The sequence below is a fragment of the Marmota marmota genome, unplaced genomic scaffold (assembly GCF_001458135.2).
Source record: "Marmota marmota marmota unplaced genomic scaffold, marMar, whole genome shotgun sequence".
NCBI classification, from domain to species: Eukaryota; Metazoa; Chordata; class Mammalia; order Rodentia; family Sciuridae; genus Marmota; species Marmota marmota.
The window spans coordinates 596,400-618,439 of NW_026000196.1; the positions used below are offsets into that span (position 1 = coordinate 596,400).

Consider the following 22,040-nt stretch of genomic DNA (forward strand, 5'->3'; position numbering starts at 1 on the left):
GACTCTGCTCAGCACTCAGCACAGTGAGCATGATCATAAGCAGGTTGCATCATCTCTCTGGTTTTAGTCTCAAGGACATAGTTTCCGACTAATGATAGTTTAACTTTGCGATAGCATGAAAGTGATACACGTTCAGTGTACACCATGCTTTAAATTTTGAAGCTGGGTCTTTTCCCCAGCTGGCCATATGCAGTATGAACTTCTCAAAATGTTGAACAGCAGCAGCCACAGCTCCCAGCCCATCCCACAATCACAAAAGGGAACAACCATCACTCCACAGTGCATGGTATTTATCTAAAATGATTGGTAGGTCAGAGCTATTAAGTGCAGTTTTGACTGATGATATTTTCAACATATGGATTTATCAGGATATGACCCACTGTATGTCCCAGGAGCATCTGTACCAGGCCAAGGAACCAACAGCAGTAATGACATTTGTGCAAAGGCTAACTCAGCTGATGCATGTGGAAGCCATGCCCAGATGATGAGGAGGGCCACAGCTAACTGGGTGTGTGACAAGGCTGGCATGCTGAGAATGTCCTCATATCTCCCTGTTGTCAGTTATGTCCTTCGTTTTCCGAGGTTCAAAACATGTCTGTTCTCCAGCCCCACCTCCTCCTGGAACCTACCTGGTGATGCCTTTTCTCAGCAGCCTCCCTGGGGACTGAGTCTCCTGCAGTCATTCTCACCTCATGGCACCCTCAGTGTTGCCTTACCCTGTCTCTTGTTGCATCCTCAAACCCTTTGAATGTGGACGCTCCCATCTGGAGACCACAAAGCAGCCTCCCATTCAATCAGCAGCACTCTGTGGCCCTCAGCCTTGGCCCTGCTCCTGGGTATAAGGCACAGAGCCGAATAAACAAGTCCATGCAAGATCCCTCAGAGAGCAGATGTCCTGGGTTTCAATGTCATTTCCCAAATAGATGAGTCACATCCCCTTTCTGAACCTCAGTGGCCTCATCTACACTGTGGGGAAAAGACTCCCCTAGCACCAGGAGTTTTTGTGCAAGTTCTGCAGGACACTCTATGTGTGAGGTGCTCCAGCAGGCTGCCACACAGGGACAGCACAGACCAGTGTCTGCCCCAGCTGTTGCTGATGCTGTCAGCAATGGCAGCAGGGACTCTGCCAGCTCTGGAAGCAGATTGACAATTTAGGGGCAGCTCCAAGAAACTGGAACTCAGCTCCTCTTTGTCTCTTCAGTGCCCTGCCTGTGTTCTGACTCTCCTTCCAAGAGGAAGGCCAGGGCCCTACTTGTGCCTCCTCATGCTCATAAGTGGGTCTATCTCAGGCCCCTTTGCTCCTCTTCTTCTGCCTTTTCCTTCTAGAGCCAAAACCTTCATTTTCTTTATCTCCTGGCATATTTTTTCTCTCCCTGGCCCAAATGTCTTGTCCATCCCTCCTGAGGATGGGTAATTCCCAAGGCCTTCAAACAGGCACACAACTTCCTAATCATGGAGGACCCCTGTCCTGCCAGTCTACAAAGGCACTCTCTCCTGTCTGCCCTTGCTAAATGCGCCCAACAGAGTTGCCTCCTGACCATTCACCTCTTACAGCCTGGATTTTGCCTCAACATTCTTGAAGTTGCCAGCATCCTCTAGTGACCCACATAGGATAACTCATTGTCATGTTTCTTCTCCCCAAGCGGTCTATTTAACCAGCTCTTCTTTCTTAACATCTTCTCCCTTGAGTTACTTGATAGAGTACTCTGATTCTTCTACCTTCCTGTTGTAGTCAAGACTTTCTTGATTAAAAGTTTTTCAAGAACAAATATAAGAAGTCATAGCTTCAGGTATGTAAAAAGAGATAATGGTATCAGAGTTTATCTAGTTAAGCTTGGAGAACTCAACCAAGTTGAAGATATTTTATTTCCCTCCTTCCTCCAACATAGAAAGGGGGGTTCTTCATTCAAGGAGCATAAAAATACCCTCTAGTGCCATGCCTGTGTTTGGCTCTTGCCTTGATGAAAACAGGGAAGGTTGAGAAGCAGGGGTAAGAGTCAGACTGGGCTCAGGGTTCCATGACTTTTCTTCTGTTCAACAGATAAATAGGGTATGGAGGGTGGCAAGCTGGGTTTCTCTTTCAGGAGCTGCTAAGCCAGAGGTAACAGGTGTGCCTGTTGACTGGATGGAGCCAGATATGGGGCAGTGGGATACCAGACTCGTGTCTCCTGTTGTGGCCTTCCTCCAGTCACTTCAGGCTGAGGCTGCCTGTGCAAAAAACCATGAACATAGATAAGCACCTCTCCCATTCAGAGTCACCAAATTGACTAGTTCTTGGTTAGAGCTGCCTCCTCTCACAGTCCTGCCTGCCTTTTCTTCCATTTATCACTCTTTTTCTCCCTTTCTATACTCATGTCCTTGCCCCAGTTATTCCCACAGTCAAGTACATGGTGCCTGTGCACACCAGGCTTGAGGCTTTTTGTTACCTAGGTTTCTAGGGTGTCATCTGAACAGCCTGTGCCCTTCTTCCAAACTCAAGTCCTGCCTGTCTTTGAAGCCTCTTACTTCTACAGCAAATCCAGGTCACCCTGCTGGATCCCTGGCTGGACACCCAACAGAGTCTTCTACATTTGGGTCAGAAAAGCAGACTAAAGCTCCCCTTTTTTTGAGTTTTTGATACTTTAAAATTTTTCATCATTCATTCATTTCCAGCATTTATGCAAGATTCAGTTGTCAAAGTCATATGGTTTTATTGCCACTAATGCAGCAGAAATTTCCTGAAGGGACACAACCTGCACCAGCCAAGATCAAGGTGCCACCATTGTGGTTCTTGCCTTCAGGGAGGAGCCCTGCCCTGGAAGGCTAGGGCTTGGACTTCAATAACATGAAGAACATGAGAAGGGACAGACAGTATGACAGGTAAAGTTCAGCAGGGACAAAGAGGAGACAAGGACAAGTGCTTCTGCAGAGCCAGAAGGTGTCCCCAGGGGTCTGTCCTGCAGTGAGGCCTGGAAGTGAAGGAACTACCCACCTCTGAAACTAGTTGTATCTGGGGTTTTGCTTTATTTTCTGAAAGCCAGGCAGCAGGGACAAAACAGAAACCATTTTGTGCAGGGGTGTGCCTGTGTGTTTCCTCAGTACAGTTGCTTGGCAGCTTGTGGAAGTTATGTGGATCAGAATGCACCAGCACCTGTCTTCTAAACCAGAAGGTCTTCAGGGCAGAAAAGCTCATTGTGGACAGTAGAGGGCAGTGATATCCACAGCAGTGAACAGGCCAGCCCTTCTTTTAAATTTGTGAGGCTCAACCTTGCCAGCAGTAGGCAGGCTTGTTGTAGAAAAATTGTCTAATGCTCTGTGCTCAGTGGGGATATTTGCAAGCTGCTCAGTTGCATTCATTTGATAGCATACCATACCAAAGAAACTTGCTGGGACCATTTGTGTGAAACTGCTGAGAAGAAAACCTATTTAGCATCTCTGACTGTCCTGTTATATCTGTACAAAATAAAGCCAAGGAAAACACAAACCAGTCTAACATGTAGATGTGCTTCTTGGAATAGTGACTGGGTCTTAGTGTCTAGGGATCAGTACTCTTTCAGAGACTAGCTGTGGGCTGGTTCTGAGTGTGGGTCTTTGGTGTTTTTACATTTTCACACCTACTTGCTGTGCTTGCTTCTTTTCCCTCCTCTCTTCAGCAGAGTGATCCAAGGTCTTCTCTTTACATCTGCTTGGGCCAAGCCCTCTTTCCTGCCATGGCATTGTTTCATCCAAGTTATTATAGATTTTCATAAACACAAGTGCTTCTCATGCGCACTTACTTGTGTGTGTGAAAAAGAGGGAGCGTGTGTTCCTAAAGCCTCACTGTGCCTGGACTAAGACTTGGGTCTCTCTGAACCTATCAACTATCACATGTATTTAGTGGTGGTTGGTACTAAGCAAAAGGTGCAGAGTAAGGGTAGGTATTAAAAAAAAAAAAAAAAGGAGGATTGCATTCCTGGTTTCTACTAAGCCGTCAGCCAGTCAGGGGCTGATACACCCAGTCATCAAGCCCCAAACCTGGGAATTGTCCTGGGTTCCTGGCTCTTATTCCCCTGCAAAAGGTAGCCTGGCATAGAATCAGAGCTCCAGGCTCTAACAGAACTCTCTCTAAGACATCTCCTCCTATACCTCTTCCACCAGTGGAAGCCTTGTCATTTTGCAGGTGACTATTGGCCCTGCTAACCAGCTCCCCTGCCTGCCCTCAGGCCCCTGTTGAGTCGACCCACAAGGCTCAGAGAGCAAGTGCTCTGAAATATACATGGTACCATGCTGCTCCCTGCCCTTCATCAAATCAATTCCAAACCCTTTAATAGGCATTCAGGTTCTTCGCAATAGGTATACAGACGGTGCTCAACCCAGGGTGGATATTAATAACCTCTCTCTGATCAGCTGAACTCTCCAAGTGCCAGATGCCTCAGCCCAATTCTGGCTATTCCCAGGGGCACAATCACATTGCCTTTCAATGCCCCCCTAATGGCTTCATGTTCACTTACATAGACTAAGTATTTTTTTTTTAAAAAAAAAAGAAAGAAAGAAACTGTCCAGGGAGAGTCAGAGATTATTGACAGCATCTGCCCAACTTCCTGCACCTTGCTGGCAGGAAGTTGGGCTGAATGCATTGAGTTTCTAGTCATTATCCATTGGCCCCAGCTAATGGAGGGCAGCACTCTGCTGTGGTGGGAGCCTGCCTCCCTCACATGTGCTGTGTGGTCAGTTTTCTCTCAAACAGATACGCTTTCTTCCTCTCTGGAATGTGCCAGCACACCAAGGTTTATTTTTATACCAGTACTATGAAATATCTGAGAACCCTCCTTGGGCCCCTTCTCAGGATGAGGTAGCCAGAGGTCAGCACTTCTTCCATTTGCCCTCAACTAAGGAAGTGGAAACCCAAAGCCTATGGGATGGAGATACTGATGTCTGGACCCCAGAGCCAGTAAGTTTAGGACACGGGATTCGCGAGCCTTAACTGAGACCTTACTTCTATTTCCCAGTGAAAGGAGCTTTCCCTGCTCTAGAAGTCCAGAGAGGAACAGGACTGACAGCTAACTCCTAGCCTAATACCAGGTCCCTTCCTATCACTCCTTCATGCAAATGAGAAGCATGCAGCTTTCATACAACACACACCTGCACCAGGGTACATGGTGGATCCTCGGATAAAACTGGGTCCGTGTCCCACACAGCCCTTGGCTGGATAACTGTACAGAGTGGCCCTGCCCACTCTCTAAGCCTCTGGGCTTGGGCTGAACATGGGGTAGGTGTGGTTGTTATTTTTTAAAGAAATGCTTGTGGGTTGAAAGTTGGGCTCTGGAAAAGGGGTGGAGAGCAGAAATACAGATTTCTGCCATAGAGTGGAAGGGTTCACCGTTCCAATCCCACAAAAATCCCAAGGGATGCACTATTTTTCCCCACCTTTTGGTTCAATATGTTGTCTTGTATCCTGGGTGGGGGCAGCAGCCAAGACAGGTGGAAGAGTTCAAGGTCCACAGCCAGCCAGATTGAGCTTGAATCCTATAGGTGGCCTTATCATAAGTGTGTCACACTGGATACATCATTTAAACTCTCTGGACCTCCATTTCTTTATCTTTGAGGTGGGAATATACAGAGATATGAAGATGTTGGCAAAGTATTGGCAGTCCATCTTACATTCAGATTTTAGAAGCCCTACAAATGAAAACATGACGGTACTCTCAAGAACTAAACTAAAAAAATTTTTAAAGTGAAACCATAAAGTAAGAATAAGGACATAAAATAATGATTTTTTCCCTATTGATTCTTGAAAAATTTTTTGGAAATATCAATTTGTCTGGAAAATTACTTTTAATGTTCCTACTTTCTTGTGTAACAAGCATGGGCTTAGACTGCCTGATGGAAAATCACGTGTTTCTGGTTTTATCTTTATCCTTTTTTAGGACTCTCATCCCAAGTTAGGAGGCAGACCACAGGTTCTCACATGCATGTGCTCTGTGGTTTTAACCCACCACCTTCCAACCACATGCCTACACATTTCTCTCCCGCTGGGGAGACAGCTGCATGAGGGCAGAGATCTTGTGGGCTCCAGGTCATTGTTCTGTTTGTTCCTGATGCCCAGCATGGAGCTTGGCATGGATCTTTCACTTAACTCAGTAGAGTTCACTGAGTAGATGACTCATCTGGGTTTAATCCTAAACAGACGATTCACAGGGTCCTCCAGCTGGAGTTCTTTCCAATGGGAGTATTTAAAATTGAGGAGCTGGTTTCAGTGGTGCATGCTTATAATCCCAGCGGCTCGGGAGCTTGAAGCAGAAGGATCGTGAGTTCAAAGCCAGTCTCAGCAAAAGCGAGGCACTAAGCAACTCAGTGAGACTCTGCTCTAAATAAAATAAAAATAGGACTGAGGATGTGACTCAGTGATCGAGTGCCCCTGAATTCAATCCCCGGCAACCCCCCCAAAAAGAAAATTGACAAGGACACTCATTCCGTTTCATGTGTGAGCTCTGAGTTGTAGAATTTACTGTCCTTTGAAAGCAACCTAGTTTCATATTTTAAAACTTAAAGCATCCATTTATTCTTATCAATTTTTCCCTTGCCCAAATGGAGCAACTGGCACTATAGCAACTTAGATCCAGAAGTGTGGGCTCAGACGCTTGTTCTGCTTTATCAGAATCACTTCTAGTCAGCCAATTGAGCTTGACAACCACCTAACTTCTTCCAACTTTAACTTCTTAATTTTTATATATAGTTAAAGTACAGTATAAAAATTTAGTATGAGGATTAAATGAGATGATATGAACTTCTACTACGTTGTAGGTAAGCATTATCTAAAGCCAGCTTTTTTAATCATCTTTAAACTCAACTGAATTTTTTAATTTAGCCTTTAAAAAAAAAATCTGTTTTTTTATTGTGTTATCTTTTTACCCTGCATAAAATGAAGTCATACATCAAAACTTATTTCTTAAATAGTTCAGTGTGGCAATCTAAATTTGAAATATAGGGCTCAGAATCTTGATTTGGGAAATTAAAAGTAAAATAGCTAGGCATGATAGCACATGCCTCTAACCCCAGTGACTTGAGAGGCTAAGGTAGGAAATTTGCAAGTTTGGGGCCATCCTGGGCAACTGAGGGAAACCCTGTCTCAAAATAAAAAATAAAAAGGGCTGAGGATGTGGCTCAGTGGCAAAGCACTTCTGGGTTCAATGCCCAGTACCAAAAAATAAAATAAAAAATAATATAAAATAATTTTTTAAAAAAGGAAGATACATTGTTGTCACCCTCTATGACTTTGGGGAATGGGAAAGTTCTGGTGTAAGCCTGTCACCACCTCTATATTCTTCACAGCACTCTGACTTTTTGTTTTACAGGCAACTTCAGCAGCAGCAGGCAGAATTGGAAGTGCATCAGAGAGACGGGTTGTCATCATATGACTTATCTCAGGTGAGTTTCTGGGAAATCCTTTCCCATTTGGAAGTGTCTCTAACCCAATGGATGGGGGACTAAATTCAGCCTTTAGCTTGAGCCCCTCCACCCAAAGAGTCTCTTGTCCCATCCACCCTCTACAGTGCAAAGAGCATCTTGGTCCCCTGGGAATCTGTTGTGACTTTTCTGTGCAGAAGTGAGCCATGAAACGCCTAAAACTTGTGAAGACCAGGGGAAGAACTAACAGCCATGGTCAACCAGCATTGAGAATTTCACAGGGCTGATGGACATTTCAAAAGGCCATATAGAAACTCTAGTACTCACATACTCAGAAGCCACCAGAAGCAGGTTCTGAACTCCTTTGGCCCTCTGGCTTCCTGGCCATCTCTCCTGCCTTTGGTCCTATGTCCCTTTCTCCTTGATGTGCCTTGTCCTATCACACTCTTTCTCCCAACATACCTAAATGGTCTTTCTCCTTTTCTTCTCCCATCTCCTCAGTGCCCCCTTCTCCTTTTTTCTTCTTCTGCTCCCTTCTTCTGATAGCTGGACATACATAGAACTGGCCTGTGTCAGTATTTGACCTCTTCCCTAAGTTACTTTACGTTCCCTTTTCCTGATATGTGGAGTAAGTTGATTCCTTTCCATTTATCTCTAAGAAAGTAGTCAGTGTGATTCTGGTGTACTTTCTGTGACCCCTAGTTCACAATCCCCCCCACCCCCAACCCCATTGTCCTTGACCTTTCCCCACCCTGTGAGAATGGTCAAACCTGAAATGCCAGTGATTTCAAGGGGAGGCAGGGCTCTGCTGCAGGAGAGCTGGTGACTCCTGCAACGCAGTCTGTGCCTCACACATGGGTTGCCATTGTGCTTTAATGTGCCAGCAGGTCCCTGTCCCCAACCTATCTGCTGGTGTTCACGAGGCTGGGAAGACTGTAGAAAAGGCAGATGCAATCTTCTCCCAAGAAAGAGACCCACGGTTTGCTGAGATGTTTGCAGGAATCAGTGCATGTAAGTTTCTAGATGGCACTAAGTTGTGAGGATATGGGATTTACAGTTGCTTTCAGCCCATGTGGAGACAGCAACCCTGAGGGAGAAGAGGTCAGGGAAAGTGAATTTTGAGTGACTGCTGCAGGGTACCAAAAGAACTCAACATACAGGAGTTGGAATGGATTCTCCATATTCCTGGCCTTGCCTTTTACTTACTGGTTTTCTGCAGCAACCAGCCTGGGGTACTGGAATTTCATCTTTAAAATTTAAACGGTTAGCTAGGTATGGTGGTACACACCTATAATCCCAGAGACTCAGGAGACTGAGGGAGGAGGATCACAAGTCCGAGGCTAGCCTTAGCAATATAGCAAGACCCTGTCTCAAAATAAAATGTAGAACAAAAAGTTTGGGGATGTAGCTCAGTGGTCGAGTGCCCCTGGGTTCAATCCCCAGTACACACACACACACACACACATAAAAAAAGAAAAGAAAAATAAATTAAATTGAAGGGGTTAAGATGAATGAAATCTATTAATTCATTGTGCAGTTTAATTTTGTTATCAAGTCGGAGACATGCCCCCATAAAAACTACGATTTAATTCATAACATATGATGGCCCACATTTAAAATAAAAACATACAAAAATTAAGAAAAATAAAAGTGATCCACTCTCCTACCTTGTGAATATTATCATTTTAACTTTCTAAACTAAAGTAAGTCCTTCTGTCTTTTCCTGCACATGTATATTCTTTATATACACAACACTGGACTTGTCCTGTTGAATGGCTTGCTTTTTTCTACATGACAATTTGTTATGAATTTATTTCCAGATCATTAAACAAACTAAAGCACTTTTATTGCCAGCATGGAATTCTATTACATGGATGGCCATAATTCACTTGGCGGATCCTCTCTGGCCATCATGAAGTAGTCTACCTATGTCAGTGTCGCTGTTGCAACAATGCAGTTCTGGTGGAAGGTGGCATGTAGAGCCCATATGATTAGCTGCCTTGCTTTCCCACTTGTGTCTCCTCTGAGATTAGCAAAATACAAAATTTGAAAAGGTCTTGCTGGTTCCAAATTCCAGAAAAGAAGAAGACACAGTGTAGTCAGTATCAAAGGGAGAAAGCCTTTGGGCTCCTGAAAAGGAAGCATGGGAGATGCTGTCGGGGAAGGAATTTCAGTATGGTTCCACGAGAACTAATGAGTGGAAGATAGGCAGATCAAGAGTAGGACAGACAGACATCTAAGAGCTGAAAGGGAGTTACCTTGGTCCACCTAATGTAGCAAATACTGGAAGAGCAAAGCCTTCATTCCCACAAGACTAACCCAAAGTTTCAGGAAGCAAAGACAGTGCCAGAACTCACTCCAAGGACAATAGGTGCCAATTTAACACAAGGTCCAGTTGCCAAAGCACAACAAAAAACAGACCCTTAGCAACCAGGGAAGCTCCCTGCTAGTGGTTTCCCTGGCCACTCAAATGTGCCTACAGACCATTTCATCCAGCAAGAGGAGACAAGAGTGCACCTAGTAGGTCTTTCCTCCTCTCCAGTAAGCCCAAAATACCTAATCAAAGGCCCACAGCATCTCTGAGAAATCCATTTGGATTTTTAATCTTATGCAGACATAGACGTCTTCCCATAACAGTGTCAAAACAGAAAGCGGATGGGGGAAGGGGGAGATAGTCAAGAAAAAAGAAGGGCCAATGCAGAAATCAGAGCAGATGTTCTCCTTTGGCAATTAGTTTTTATGAGAAAAAGGAGAAAATTCAGAAAATCTTCGGCTTCTGTTCTCTGGGGAACTAGAGAGGACATTATTGCATATGAGAATGTGTCATCTGAGGTGGGGAAGGGACATTTAACAAAGTCAGGACAAAGCAGATAGCCAAGTCAGGGACTTTGAAATATGAATGTCCCCAAATGCAATGCTTGCATCTTCCCACTGCAGGCACTCCACAAATACCAAACTAAAAATGTTAAAAGACTCTAAGACCTAGACATAGTCTTTTGTGTTATGTTTTTAAGCTTGAAGAATAAAGAAAAATTCCTGCAGACATTCAGAGAGGAAAAAAAATTACCTAAGAGGGAAATCTTCAGTTAGATTTCTCCAAGTTAACTAAATGTCAGAACTCTAGGTTTAGGGGATATCTAGAGAATTCACAGGGAAAATGTGCAACCCCATTTTTTTTTCCACCAGCCAAACTGCTTTCATGTACAGAATGACATCTTCAAGCATTCACTGTCTATTTACACTTTCTGAAAAAATTACTTGCAAAAAATAGTGCTTATTTCTGAAACGGATCAAAATATAAAACACAGGAATGAAAGTAATAGGATGGAACAGCAATGGTGAAATAGAAATAGAATTGTTAATGCCTAGAATCAACATATAAATTGTTAACCACTATGAAAGATTAAACAGTAAAAACCAGAATCTCAAAACAGTTCTACAAAGATCCAGGCATCTTTTGGACTATGGGTTGTGAACAGATAAAAAAAATTTTCAGCAGTAGGTATTATTTTATTTGTTAACATTTATGAAGAAAGAACTTCAAGTATATTTAAACATATTACTAATGGACATTAAAAAAAAAAAAAAAGGAAGGCAGGCAGGAAAGGAAGAAGGAAAGACATTTTATTTCCAAGGAAATTTTGAGCAAATCAGGAATCTCTCAGAAGAAAAATAAAGTGAGGTAAGCAAGAAAGTTATTGATGGTAAGGATTATAAGAATGAGCAATGACATAATCGACATTCCCAGAACTCCTGATTAGTTACTTCTAATATTCTATCAAAATACAACATAATCAAAATAGAATGAAATGAACTATTGGGCCTGAAAGAACAGATGGTAGAGATGCTCTGGAAACCCAAAAAAGTAGTAGAGTGGTCACTGTCACCAGAGGACGCAGACTTCAGGGCATCCCCAGGGGAAAATAGACTTATTTGGCACAGAAGATGTGACCTGAAATGAGAGATATAAATATCATGAACTTTGAGAGGAAAACCATACTCCAGCCTGGGCCCGAGTATTTACAGTCCTATGAGGAGCACAGTATCTCCAGAGAGCTTGGTGAAAGGCCAGGGAACACAGGTCCACACTGCCCCTGGAGAGACAGTCTGAAGTCCACTGCATCACTGGGGTTGGGGGTTCTGGGGGGCAGTTGAGGGATCACTGGGCTGGAATTCAAGCCCTGGGTCCTTCCTTGCTTTCTCGTGACAGCAGCACCTCAGTTTTCTCATCTGTAACAAATGATAGCAAACATTTAGATGCTACTGGGCACTGTTCTGAGCACCTTGCTTACATTAACCCATTTGATTTCCTACCGCAGCTCTATAAGTAAGACACTGTTTATCACCTTATTTCCAGTGGGGAAACTGAGGCAGGGGAAGGTTAAACATGTCCAAGGTGACACCTCAGATACATAAGACAGAGCTGGGATCCAAGGCCAGGGGCTGAGTGTAAGAATGGATCTCTTCCCCATTACCCTATGCTTCCTCACCCATTAGATGAATAATTATGGTTCCTACCATCAGGGCTGGAAGGATTGGATACAATAATGAAGCACTTTCATTCATTCTTTTAATCTTCCCCACTCTCGAATAGGACCTTGCCTTCAGGTGGCTTGTAACCACCCTGAGTCAGGGAACAACAGCCAGATGCTCCCTCATGCCAGGGAGGCCCCAGGAGAGGTGAGATGTGGAGGTAAAGGCAAAGGAGTCTGCCCCAGTGTGTGCCTCCTACTCTTCCATGCCCACCCCTGCACCTGTTCTGGGGCAGCCTCCCCAGTGGTCTGCAGGGCAGGGAACGCTCACATGTGACTCCTGTTTTGGTTTTCCTAGCGGAGAAGAAGATGATGAATTCAGCCTCTGCAGCAGGAACCCAGCAGATCTACTCTCAAGGAAGCCCATTCCCTCCTGGACACTCGGGGAAAGCCTTCAGGTAGTAGATGTAGTGGGGAGGGGTGGGACTAGTCCTCCCCTCAGGAAAGCCCTGTGTCTCAAAGCTCAGCTTCGTGTGCTGCAAACATTGAGTTAGTGGCTCCTGTTCCACATCTCGGAGGCAAGCTGAGGATTATGGTGTCACTGGCTCAGCTCCATGAGCCCTCTATTAGTTGCCCTAGATGCTTGATGTTAGCTATTCATTCTCAGATGGGAAGGGTACCAGCTACTGTCAGCAGTTCCTGGTGGGGAGACGAGAGTGAGTTGATCCCTAGCCAAGATTTAGGTGGGGAAAAGCTGGATCCAGACAGCTGACAAGGGACAAGGAAGCTGCCTCTTCCCTGGTTCCCAGAGGCCATGACCAAGTCCAAGGATAACAGAACACAACCCATCAAGTCTAGACCTCACCCTAAAGGAACACAAGGGTAAAGCAGGGTGCCTGGCCTCCCCAAGATATGGTCCTTTGTATCCAGACATCTTGTAGATCATTGAAGAAGCTCCAACATCATTACTGAAGGCAATACCTGACTCCAATTTCTGCTGAAGGAACAGGAGCATAAACTGGGGAGAGCAGGTCAGATGAAAAACTGGTGGCTCTCAGAGATAGGGTCTCTCACCTGTATACCAGACCCCCCAAGTTCACAACATTCCATGCCCAGCAGATAGCATAGCCTCTGGTAAAGTTGGACAGAGCCTTAGCAGAGCTTCTAGGTATAGGCAGGAACCTGGATTAGGCAGGTGGACCTAATGCCCAGGAGGGAGGCCCTGCCAAGAATGAGGTGAATGGGTGACTCTGCAGCTGTGCCCTGGATTAACAGAGGTTGGAATGGCTCTAGCTGATCCCAGTGGTGGACCTCACTGAACAGCAGCTGCTCTGAGGCTCTGGGGAATTCTGGCAGCTATCCTGTGGTCTGGGGACAGTAGAACAAGAGGACTTTGTTGAGCAGTGGTCAGACAACTCTCATTACTCAGCCTATCTACACACATGAACTGATGGCAGCCTGTACAGCCCTGCCAGACCCTCACGTTTATTTGCTGCTTGTCCTCCAAACTGGACAAAGGGGAGCAGGGAAGAAGCATCAGCAGGAGGCAAGAAGAGGACAAGGAAGAGAAGGCCTGGCTGGCTCTGAAACAAAAGTGAAGTTCTGTCTCCTTTTGTGGAAACAGTGCACAGGCACAAAGAATATGCTCAGCAAAGCCTAGAAGGCAGGGATGACTGGGGGAGACTTCATGTGCAGGGAAGCCAATGTGAGGCTACAGAGTCTCAGAGTAGCATGCTAAGGAATTGGGATTTTATTGTTGATGGATTTTAGAAGAGTGATAAGATAATGTAGCCTTGGAGGCAGTGTGGATCAGAGTAAAGAAGTGAAGCCAAAGAGAGGCACTCAGGACAGACAGTTCAGTTCATCATTATTTAGTTGTCATAGAAATAAAAGATGCACTGATGAGAGTGACAGAGAAGAAGAGGCAGGCTTGTAGCTGGCTATGTGGGGAGGGGTCCAGGGAGCACCCCAGCACCTGGGCAGAGCCCAGCATGGGAAGCAGCTGCTCAGTACTAGTCTGTGAAATGCATCTGTGAGGGCTAATGCCTGCAGAATGGGTAGAATTTCCTATCATTCTAAACAACCTAAGCTGTTTGAGGATGGAGAAGGGTATAGGATAAAGATTCTAAATCCTCCACAGTCATAGGCAGCCTTAAACCCCTAGTAGAGAGCCATTACTGACATCCCTAAGTATGTCTTCACCCAGAGTTCTTCTGCTATGTTCCCACAAGCCTTGACCTGTCTGGGCCCAGGCAGGCAGCCCAGAGGCCCTGGGGAGGGCTGGACAGCACTTTACCCCAAGAAGCTCATCTCTTCTGGCCAGGGCATCTTTCCTAGGGCACTGAGGGCTTAGCAGGTAACAGAGAGACTTCTGTAAAGAACAGTGATCAGAAAATAGTCTATAAAGTCATACATTCATCAGGAAGGAGATCAGGCAGGGAGCCCTTGTGTGAAATTAAACTTCATGCAGGAGGCTGGAAATGGCATCTTCTTTTACATTAATAACTAAACTTGCTTTGTGATTTTTAAGAAGGACCAGCTAGCATAGAAAAAAAAATGGATGGCATTGGAGAAGATAATGCTAAGTGAAGTTAGCCAATCCCCCGCCCAAAAAAAAAACAAATGCCGAATGTTTTCTCTGATATAAGGAGGCTGACTCATAGTGGGATAGGGAGGGGGAGCATGGGAGGAATAGATGAATTCTAGATAGAGCAGAGGGGTGGGAGGGGAAGGGAGGGAGCAGGGGATTAGCAAGGATGGTGGAATGTGATAGACATCATTATCCAAAGTACATGTATGAAGCCATGAATTGATGTCAACATACTTTATATACAACCAGAGATATGAAAAATTGTGCTATATATGTGTAATAAGAATTGTAATGCATTCCACTGTCCTTTATTTTTTTTAAATCAATAAAAAATAAATAAAATCAGAAAAACAAGAATATACTTAGTGAAATGGTACCCAATCTTATCAATGATCTATAACCTACCTCTTTTAAAATTTAGCTGAAAACCTGCATCTGCCAAGAGCCTTCTGGGATTGGGCCCAGCCACCCTACTCAAGTTTATTCTTAGGCATCCAAGGACCTTACTGTACACCGAGCTCATCCCTAGGAGGCAGGAGGAAAGGCCTGAAACAAAAGGCTTCTCCCAGCCTTTCTGTCTTTTTCTATCAGATCTCACATGGGGGCTGATTCCAAATACTTGCCCAGCCAGCCAGGAGAGCCAGGGGTGTTTCTGTCACCCAGAGTAGATACCAGTGTTAATGACAACCTGGTAAATGGGTGGAGATCCCGGGGTGATGCTGCCATCTTTTTGCTTTGTCCTGACTGTAGCAAATCCCATCTCAGAATACAAATCTATCTTTAATGAACTTATCACATAATTGGCATAGCTGGGAAAAATCTCCTGGAACAAGTACCTAGCAGCACAGACAGTATATGCCTAGGAGTGGGGACAGTGTCTGGGACTGAACCTGCAAAAGGCATTCAAAGAGCACTGAGCACTGTCATGCACATAGCAGGTACCTAATAAAGACCTACCGAGTTAAACTGAAGGCAGAAGAGGTAAACAAACAGCCAGGCACTTGCAGAAGCAGGATTGAGTCCCATCCAGCAGCTTTCCATTGATGGGCTTGTTTTTCTGCCTGAAACTAAGTGACAGCCTGAAGCCTATTTCCTGAGTCCTTAAACCTTCCAGCGACCCCAAAGGGACAAATTAACCAAAGCACAAAGAGCATGTTAGCACTGAGACTGACTTGTATTCTGAGATACTTTATCTTCTTGGGAATCATATCATCTGTTGAAAGCAATAAATGCATAGAAGGGATGAGCAGAGGAGAGAGATGCAGGATCCTGTGGGAGGAGGAGAAGGCTGAGAATATAAGACTAGACATAGCAGGTCTGCTCAGGGAGTACCAGAGGAAGCTATTCCTAGTGTCACTGGAGGGTGAGCATAGGAAGAAGGGCCAGCATGGCAAGGTGGGCACACAGGCTCATGCAAAATAGGGCAGTCCCTCAGGGTAAACACATTCTCTTCTTTTCTAGCTCTTCAGTGGTTCATGTACCTGGAGTGAATGATATTCAGTCCTCCTCCTCAACGGGCCAGAACATGTCCCAGATTTCCCGGCAGCTAAACCAGAGTCAGGTGGCATGGACAGGGAGTCGTCCACCCTTTCCGGGACAGGTATGTGCATCTGTAAAGGCATTGTCTCAGGTGTCCATTGTGGCAGACCACCCACCATGTGCTTCCTGTGAATCCCAGTTGTGAGGATGGGTGGTACTCTCAGATGGATCCAACTACCCTGCAGTGTTTAGCTACTCAGGAGCACCCACCCTCATCAGGGCACTTTGAAAGCTAGGTTCCCAAACCCTTTCAAAGGCTGTCTGACCCAGCAGCCTTTCCCCTTACAGTCTTGCCCTGAGGGAATCAGGCAAGAACAGGTCAGGTACTCATCAAGAATGAGCCTCTCAAAAAAATAAAAATTAAAAAAAAATAAAGAGCTTCTCATCACTCTGGATCTCTGCTGGGTCCTGCATCAGGAAGATCTGTAAACACAACAGGTGCTATGCCTGGCTCCCTAGCAGTCACTGCAAGAATGGATGTTGAATGGGCAAGCAAGCTCTTGGTATCCACAATGCTAAGACGCCCTCAAGCAGAAGTGAGAAGACCCTGATCATTGTAGCCTGGGGGGGTACAATGAGTCTGACATCAATCAGACTCTCCTCAAAGATCTCACATGGGGGCTGATACCAAACACTTGCCCAGCCCGCCAGGAGTGTTTCTGTCACCCAGAGCAGATGCCAGTGGCAATGACAACCTGGGCAATGGGTGGGGGTCCCGGGGTGATACTGCCATTTTTTTGCTTTGTCCTGACTGTAGCAAATCCCATCTCAGTCCAGCAAGACCCAGTCATCTCCCTTCGGGATTGGAACAAGCCACACCTACCCGGCAGACCCCTCCTCCTACAGTCCTCTCTCCAGTCCAGCTACCTCCTCACCCAGCGGGAATGCCTACTCCAGTCTTGCCAACAGGACTCCAGGGTTCGGTAGGTGGAGAATGAGGGAAAGAATTCCTAGCAGAGTCAGCAGAAATGCTTTCTGAACATACTGAATTTGAATAGCTGGGCCCCAAGTTCCCAGAATACTTGGGACAAGGTCCAGAGGTCTCCAAGTGCCTTCCTCTCTCAGGCTGTAAAGAGGAGGCCCAGGGTGCTCCTGAGACACCTGGTGCTTAGACCTTGACTTTAAGACTTGACTTTAAGACTTGATAAAGTTTCTATGCACTCATGCTATCTAATGCTGTTTTGATCCTTTATGGCCCTTGGCAAGGACTTTCAGGTCCACCAAGTCTTATTTCAAAAGACTAGAGAATATGGGGATCATCAATTATGTCAATAACACTGTAAAGTTCTCCCTATTTTTAATATCATGAAAGGAATCCTGACTCATTAGAAGACCATCTTTCTCAACTTTGTTAACAAAGAGTTCTGGGACCTACTGTCTCAGGAGCCCTGCCTGTTTTTCACTCTGTATATTGACAAAGCCCCTGGGGCCTCTCTCACCACTGGGACTCCATTTCACCAGAGGGTCCTGGTAAGAAGCCCAAGCTGCTACTACCTCATCACAGTGCTGTCATTGCATGACATTGAACAATAAGGTGCGCAGGGCTTTTCTCTGCAGAGCACATCATTCTCAGATGAACATGAAGCTCAGCCCAAACATTCAAATTTCCATTTGCCAAATCACAGGCTTCTCTTTAAGCAGCTTATCTGACAGCCTTAGGAAAAATGCTATGCAGCGACCCTGGTCATAATATAAAGTTGCCACCTACTCCCCATTCCCTTTACCTCCTGCCCCACTCAGCCCATAGTCCTGGGAACTGCATCTATTGACACCTGCCTGTTGTCTCCCTGGAATCAACTGTCCCTCCAACATCAGTCCCATTTACTTTGGCATGTTCACATTCTCAACCATTGTGTGTTATTAAATGGCACTAGGTTTAGAAGCACAGTGTCTCTTCAGGAAGGAGCAACCTCTGCCAGGTGCATTCAGGTTAGCAGCCCTTAGCTTAGTACCCATTCTAAGGCAGAGGTCTCTAGTAGCCAGGAGAGTACCCACCTCCCCTGCTGTAACATGCGAAAACATCCTGTACAGCGGAGTCTGTGGAGAGATCCCTTTGCCCCCTCCTAAAGGTGGGCCTTTGCAGACTCAAAGCACGATAGGTATCTAGACATTCCTGGAAGCAAGAGGGACCTTCTACTTTGACTTATTCTGATTTATACCTTTGTGAGCACCAGGCCCTGTATGTCCTACATGGCCCTGGCAGCTACCAAATAGAAGGGTTGGCCAGTGTGTCTCATAATGTTAGGAGAGTCTCCAGAGGAGACTGAGCATCCATCCCTGGGAATGCCTTAGAGCATCTCATTGTGACCCTAACAAGACAGGTGGAAAGGCCACTTCCCTGCCCCAGTAGTCCATGCCTTTAGCTCTGTGCATCTGTCCAGTATCCACCAAGCAACCACCGGGGCCAGAAGTGTAAATGGAAATGAGACACAGGAAAGACAAAGCCCTACGTAGACATCACTGCCCACCTCTGATGCCAAGAATAGGATCATACATGGGACTTTAGACCCAGCAGCCATTTCTACAGCAGCCTCAGTGCTGTCTCACTCTCGAATGGTAATGATTATGACAGCAGGTAATCATTATTGGATGGTTACTATAAGCCAGACAGTAAAGGCTATATTAGACATTTTATACATTTGAATTCTTTTAATGCTCACAGTAGCCCTAAGAGAAAAATATCTTTGTTATTCCCATTTCACAGAAAAATACACTGAGGTACAAGGTTGATAAAGCTAAAGGCTATACCGAGGTATTTGGGAAGCCAGGGTCAAAGACTGTGCTCCCACCCACTGCTTGGTGCTTCCCATCCCCTTCTCGTCCATCCCTCAGGAGATTTAGAACTAAGGAGGCACTAGGTGCCCTAGGAGATACCCCATGATTTGTATTCATGAGAAAGGAGCTGGAACCCTTTCAGTGAGGATGTGAGAGACTAAAACAGAGACATGAAGGACTGAGAAGCTTCACATGGCCTGACCATGGCTACGTTATGTGTTAACTTGGACAGAAGCAGAATGTGAGACTCCTGCCAACTGTGGGGTCAGCTTCTGCTCCACAGGGCTTCAGGAAATAGACTGGCAGTGGAGGCACATTGGTCAAGGTCAGAGGAAAGAGGGTGTATGATTAGGAACAGAGCCTAATGGTTGTTTACTCACACCCTCAGAGGTTGTTCTGAGGGCACAGTGGGGGGATGTAGGGAGCAGAGCAGATAGAAGGGTGGATAGAGAGGGAACAGAGCAGTCTCCATTAATGGTCAGTTTCATTAGGTATTAAATAAACATAAACAGCTAAAACAACAAGAGTGCTTACATTTGCAATGGACACGGTGCCCTAGCCCTGCACATGCATGGCACTGAGTGCATGCATCAGACAGCTGCGGCCTAGGGGCCTCTGGTAGGCATCAATGGGACCCCAAGCATGGTAGCACCCAGGCAACATGGCCTCAGCTAGTTACTTTCAACCAGATGCCAGAATCCAGAGAGATAGCATAGTCAATCCTGTCCCTCCTCACAATGGGCAGGAGCAGACGGGTTTGAAATACCTGCTGAGCAGACACTGAACATCACCTGCCACAACCCAGGTGGCTGACATCAAGGGGCAACCACATAACATGTCACTTTTGAACAGTGCTTCAGTAGTGCAGAGCTCCTCAGGAAACTTTATAGATTGAATTAATACATTGAATGGGAAAAGTGCCCTGTCTGAGTTTTGCCTTTCTGTGAACCACGTGGGTTTTGTTCCACGAGCTTTCAGGCCTCAATCCAAAGCAATTCTTCCATTTCTGGTCTATCGAGTTATCTTAAGCTGTACACTGTCACATTTGTGTTTCCACACTTAGCTTCACTTTCATTTTGGCTTAGGTCACAGCAAAACCTTGTCATATGAAATGCAGCGTCCAGAAGTAGAAATAGGAAGCCACTCAACTCAATGATGTAAATGCTGACATATCCAGGCATTTGTCTCCTTAACCATCCTGGTACAGGGTATATAGCAGCCCGTTCTAATCAGGAGATCGGTGATTTGAACAGGGAAAGTTTAAACATTTTTTTTTATTAATAAAAAATGGTAAACAAGAAGCCTGAGGAATACGGTAGTAACACAGGTGGGCAGCAGCTTCTGCCTTTGAGGCCAAGGGTAGGTAGACAAGAAAGAGACAAGAGCTGAGAGCTGAGTGCAGTTGTGGAGTCCTATTTGCAGGCTGAGACAGGAAGATCACAACCAGCAACTTGGGAGGATTACAAGTTCAAGGCCAGTGTGGGCAATTTAGCAAGACCTTGCCTCAAAATAAAATTCAAAAAGACTGGGTATGCAAGAACTCAGAAAAGGAGACCCCACTCCACAAAGCCTGAGATTCAGCTTGGGAAAGGTATATCTTTCACAGAGACTCACAGCTGGTAAATTTGCCAGAAGCAGCCTGCCATCTGGCTGAGAAACTCACTAGGGGGTAGTGATAGACCAAGACTAAACTGCAGAAATCTCCCACCAGGTGGCCAGAAGTTTCACCCACAGGTGAAAGGAGACACAGGCAGGTGAACACAGGAAGCAGCCCTTGGTGTGGTAGAGCCACTCATCCTCTGCATTCTGCTTGCTACTAGACACCTAGGAGGAGGAAACCCCACCTGAAACCAGAAGAGAAACACTTCTGCTTTTCATGCTAATTTCTCCAGCACCCTCGATTGATGAAACCTAGCACTGGGCCAGCCAGTACAGGAGAAAAGTTCACAGGGCCCAGTTCTGGTGTGACAAAGCAGGGCAAGGAAGGGCAGACTTAGAACCAAGAGCAAGAAATTGGTAACTAACACATGTACGCATGATCAGAATCCCCAAATTGGTCAGTTTCTGTCTCAGCTACGACAGGCATCTGCTCATTGATATGATGTTTCTTGGAGAAATGCAGGGAGCCGGGCACACAGGTTGCTCAAAAGGAAGTGGCTCACATTTGCTGCAGCATGCTCAAGTGTGGCATATGTGTGGCCCACATTACATTATTTTCTTAGCAGCATGCTTTCAGATAAAATGGCTTGGCAAGCACAAGCATTGCCTCCCTGTTCAGCATTTGCTTTTCAGTTTAGGTGAAGTTGAGGTAACTAAAGAAATTCACTCATGCATGATCAAATCGGGTCATAACACATGATACTGACAACCCAAAGATGGACCTCTTGCAAAGCATAAGAAACACATCCCTGATGTTACCCTTCCTTAAAAGATCCATGTCCATCTAACCTGCCCCACTCAGCCCAGATTTACTTTAGAGAGGGGAATGTAGTGAATTTGTCATTACAAAAATGTCATTTCTCAGAAAGAAATAGGATACATAATTACAGAGTGGAGCAGGGGAGGATAAACTCATTGATTTTCAGTAATCTGAAATGTTTATAAACACCTGTCCCTACCTATTCCCAGATCTTGATCCTGGCCCCAAATTCAGCCCTGTACATTTTCACTAGCAAAATTTAAAGGATTGTAGACCTCCCTGATCCTATTAGTTAGTCTTGAAAAGGTGAGTTTCTAGCCAGAAAATTCAGAAAGTTTTTGGTCCTTGCTAAGATGCCTAGAAATGGTCCTTGCTAAATGCCTAGGCATTTGTAAGATAAGCTGCCCCTCTAGTGATCTTCGTTAGCTTTATCCAGCAGGATTTCTCAGCCTCCACACTATTGACATTTGGGGCTAGATAATTATTTCTTGGGGGGGGGGGGACTGTCTGTATGTTATAGGGTATTTAACAGTGTTCCCAGCCTCTACCTACTAGCATTCTTCTGTTTATGATCATAAGAAATGTCTCTGAACAATGTCAGATGTCTCCTGGTGGTTTGAAAAATCACCCTTGGTTGAGAACCATGAGCTAAATAGGACCAGATAGAACCTCTGAGCAGGATCTCAAATCAGGTTTGAATTGCTGCAAAACACCTTTCCAAATCACCTGAATCTTACAGGGAAAAGGAAGTTGTCATCTCTGCCCCTATAGCCTAGGAATCTAAAAGTTCCTCAAGATCTGACCTGTGGTCTGCAAGCCCACCTGGCTGTCCCAGGGGTGGCAGCAATAATGACCCATGTAGGCACCAGGCCTGGCAGTG

At 45.4% G+C, this 22,040-nt stretch overlaps 1 protein-coding gene across 11 annotated transcripts in view; it reads left to right on the forward strand.

Annotated features, from left to right (window-relative positions):
- The window catches only part of Arnt2 (aryl hydrocarbon receptor nuclear translocator 2), a 174,463-nt gene that overhangs the window by 141,068 nt on the left and 11,355 nt on the right, over positions 1-22,040 (forward strand). For 6 of the 11 annotated variants that reach the window (XM_048790158.1, XM_048790159.1, XM_048790157.1 and 3 more), the window contains exons 13-17: positions 7,314-7,386; positions 8,250-8,376; positions 12,196-12,295; positions 15,889-16,027; positions 16,724-16,889. In XM_048790158.1, the coding sequence (XP_048646115.1) occupies positions 7,314-7,386; positions 8,250-8,376; positions 12,196-12,295; positions 15,889-16,027; positions 16,724-16,889 (605 nt within the window). The remainder of the gene's footprint in view (positions 1-7,313; positions 7,387-8,249; positions 8,377-12,195; positions 12,296-15,888; positions 16,028-16,723; positions 16,890-22,040) is intronic. The other 5 variants (XM_048790154.1, XM_015492967.2, XM_048790156.1 and 2 more) reach the window with 3 other exon arrangements.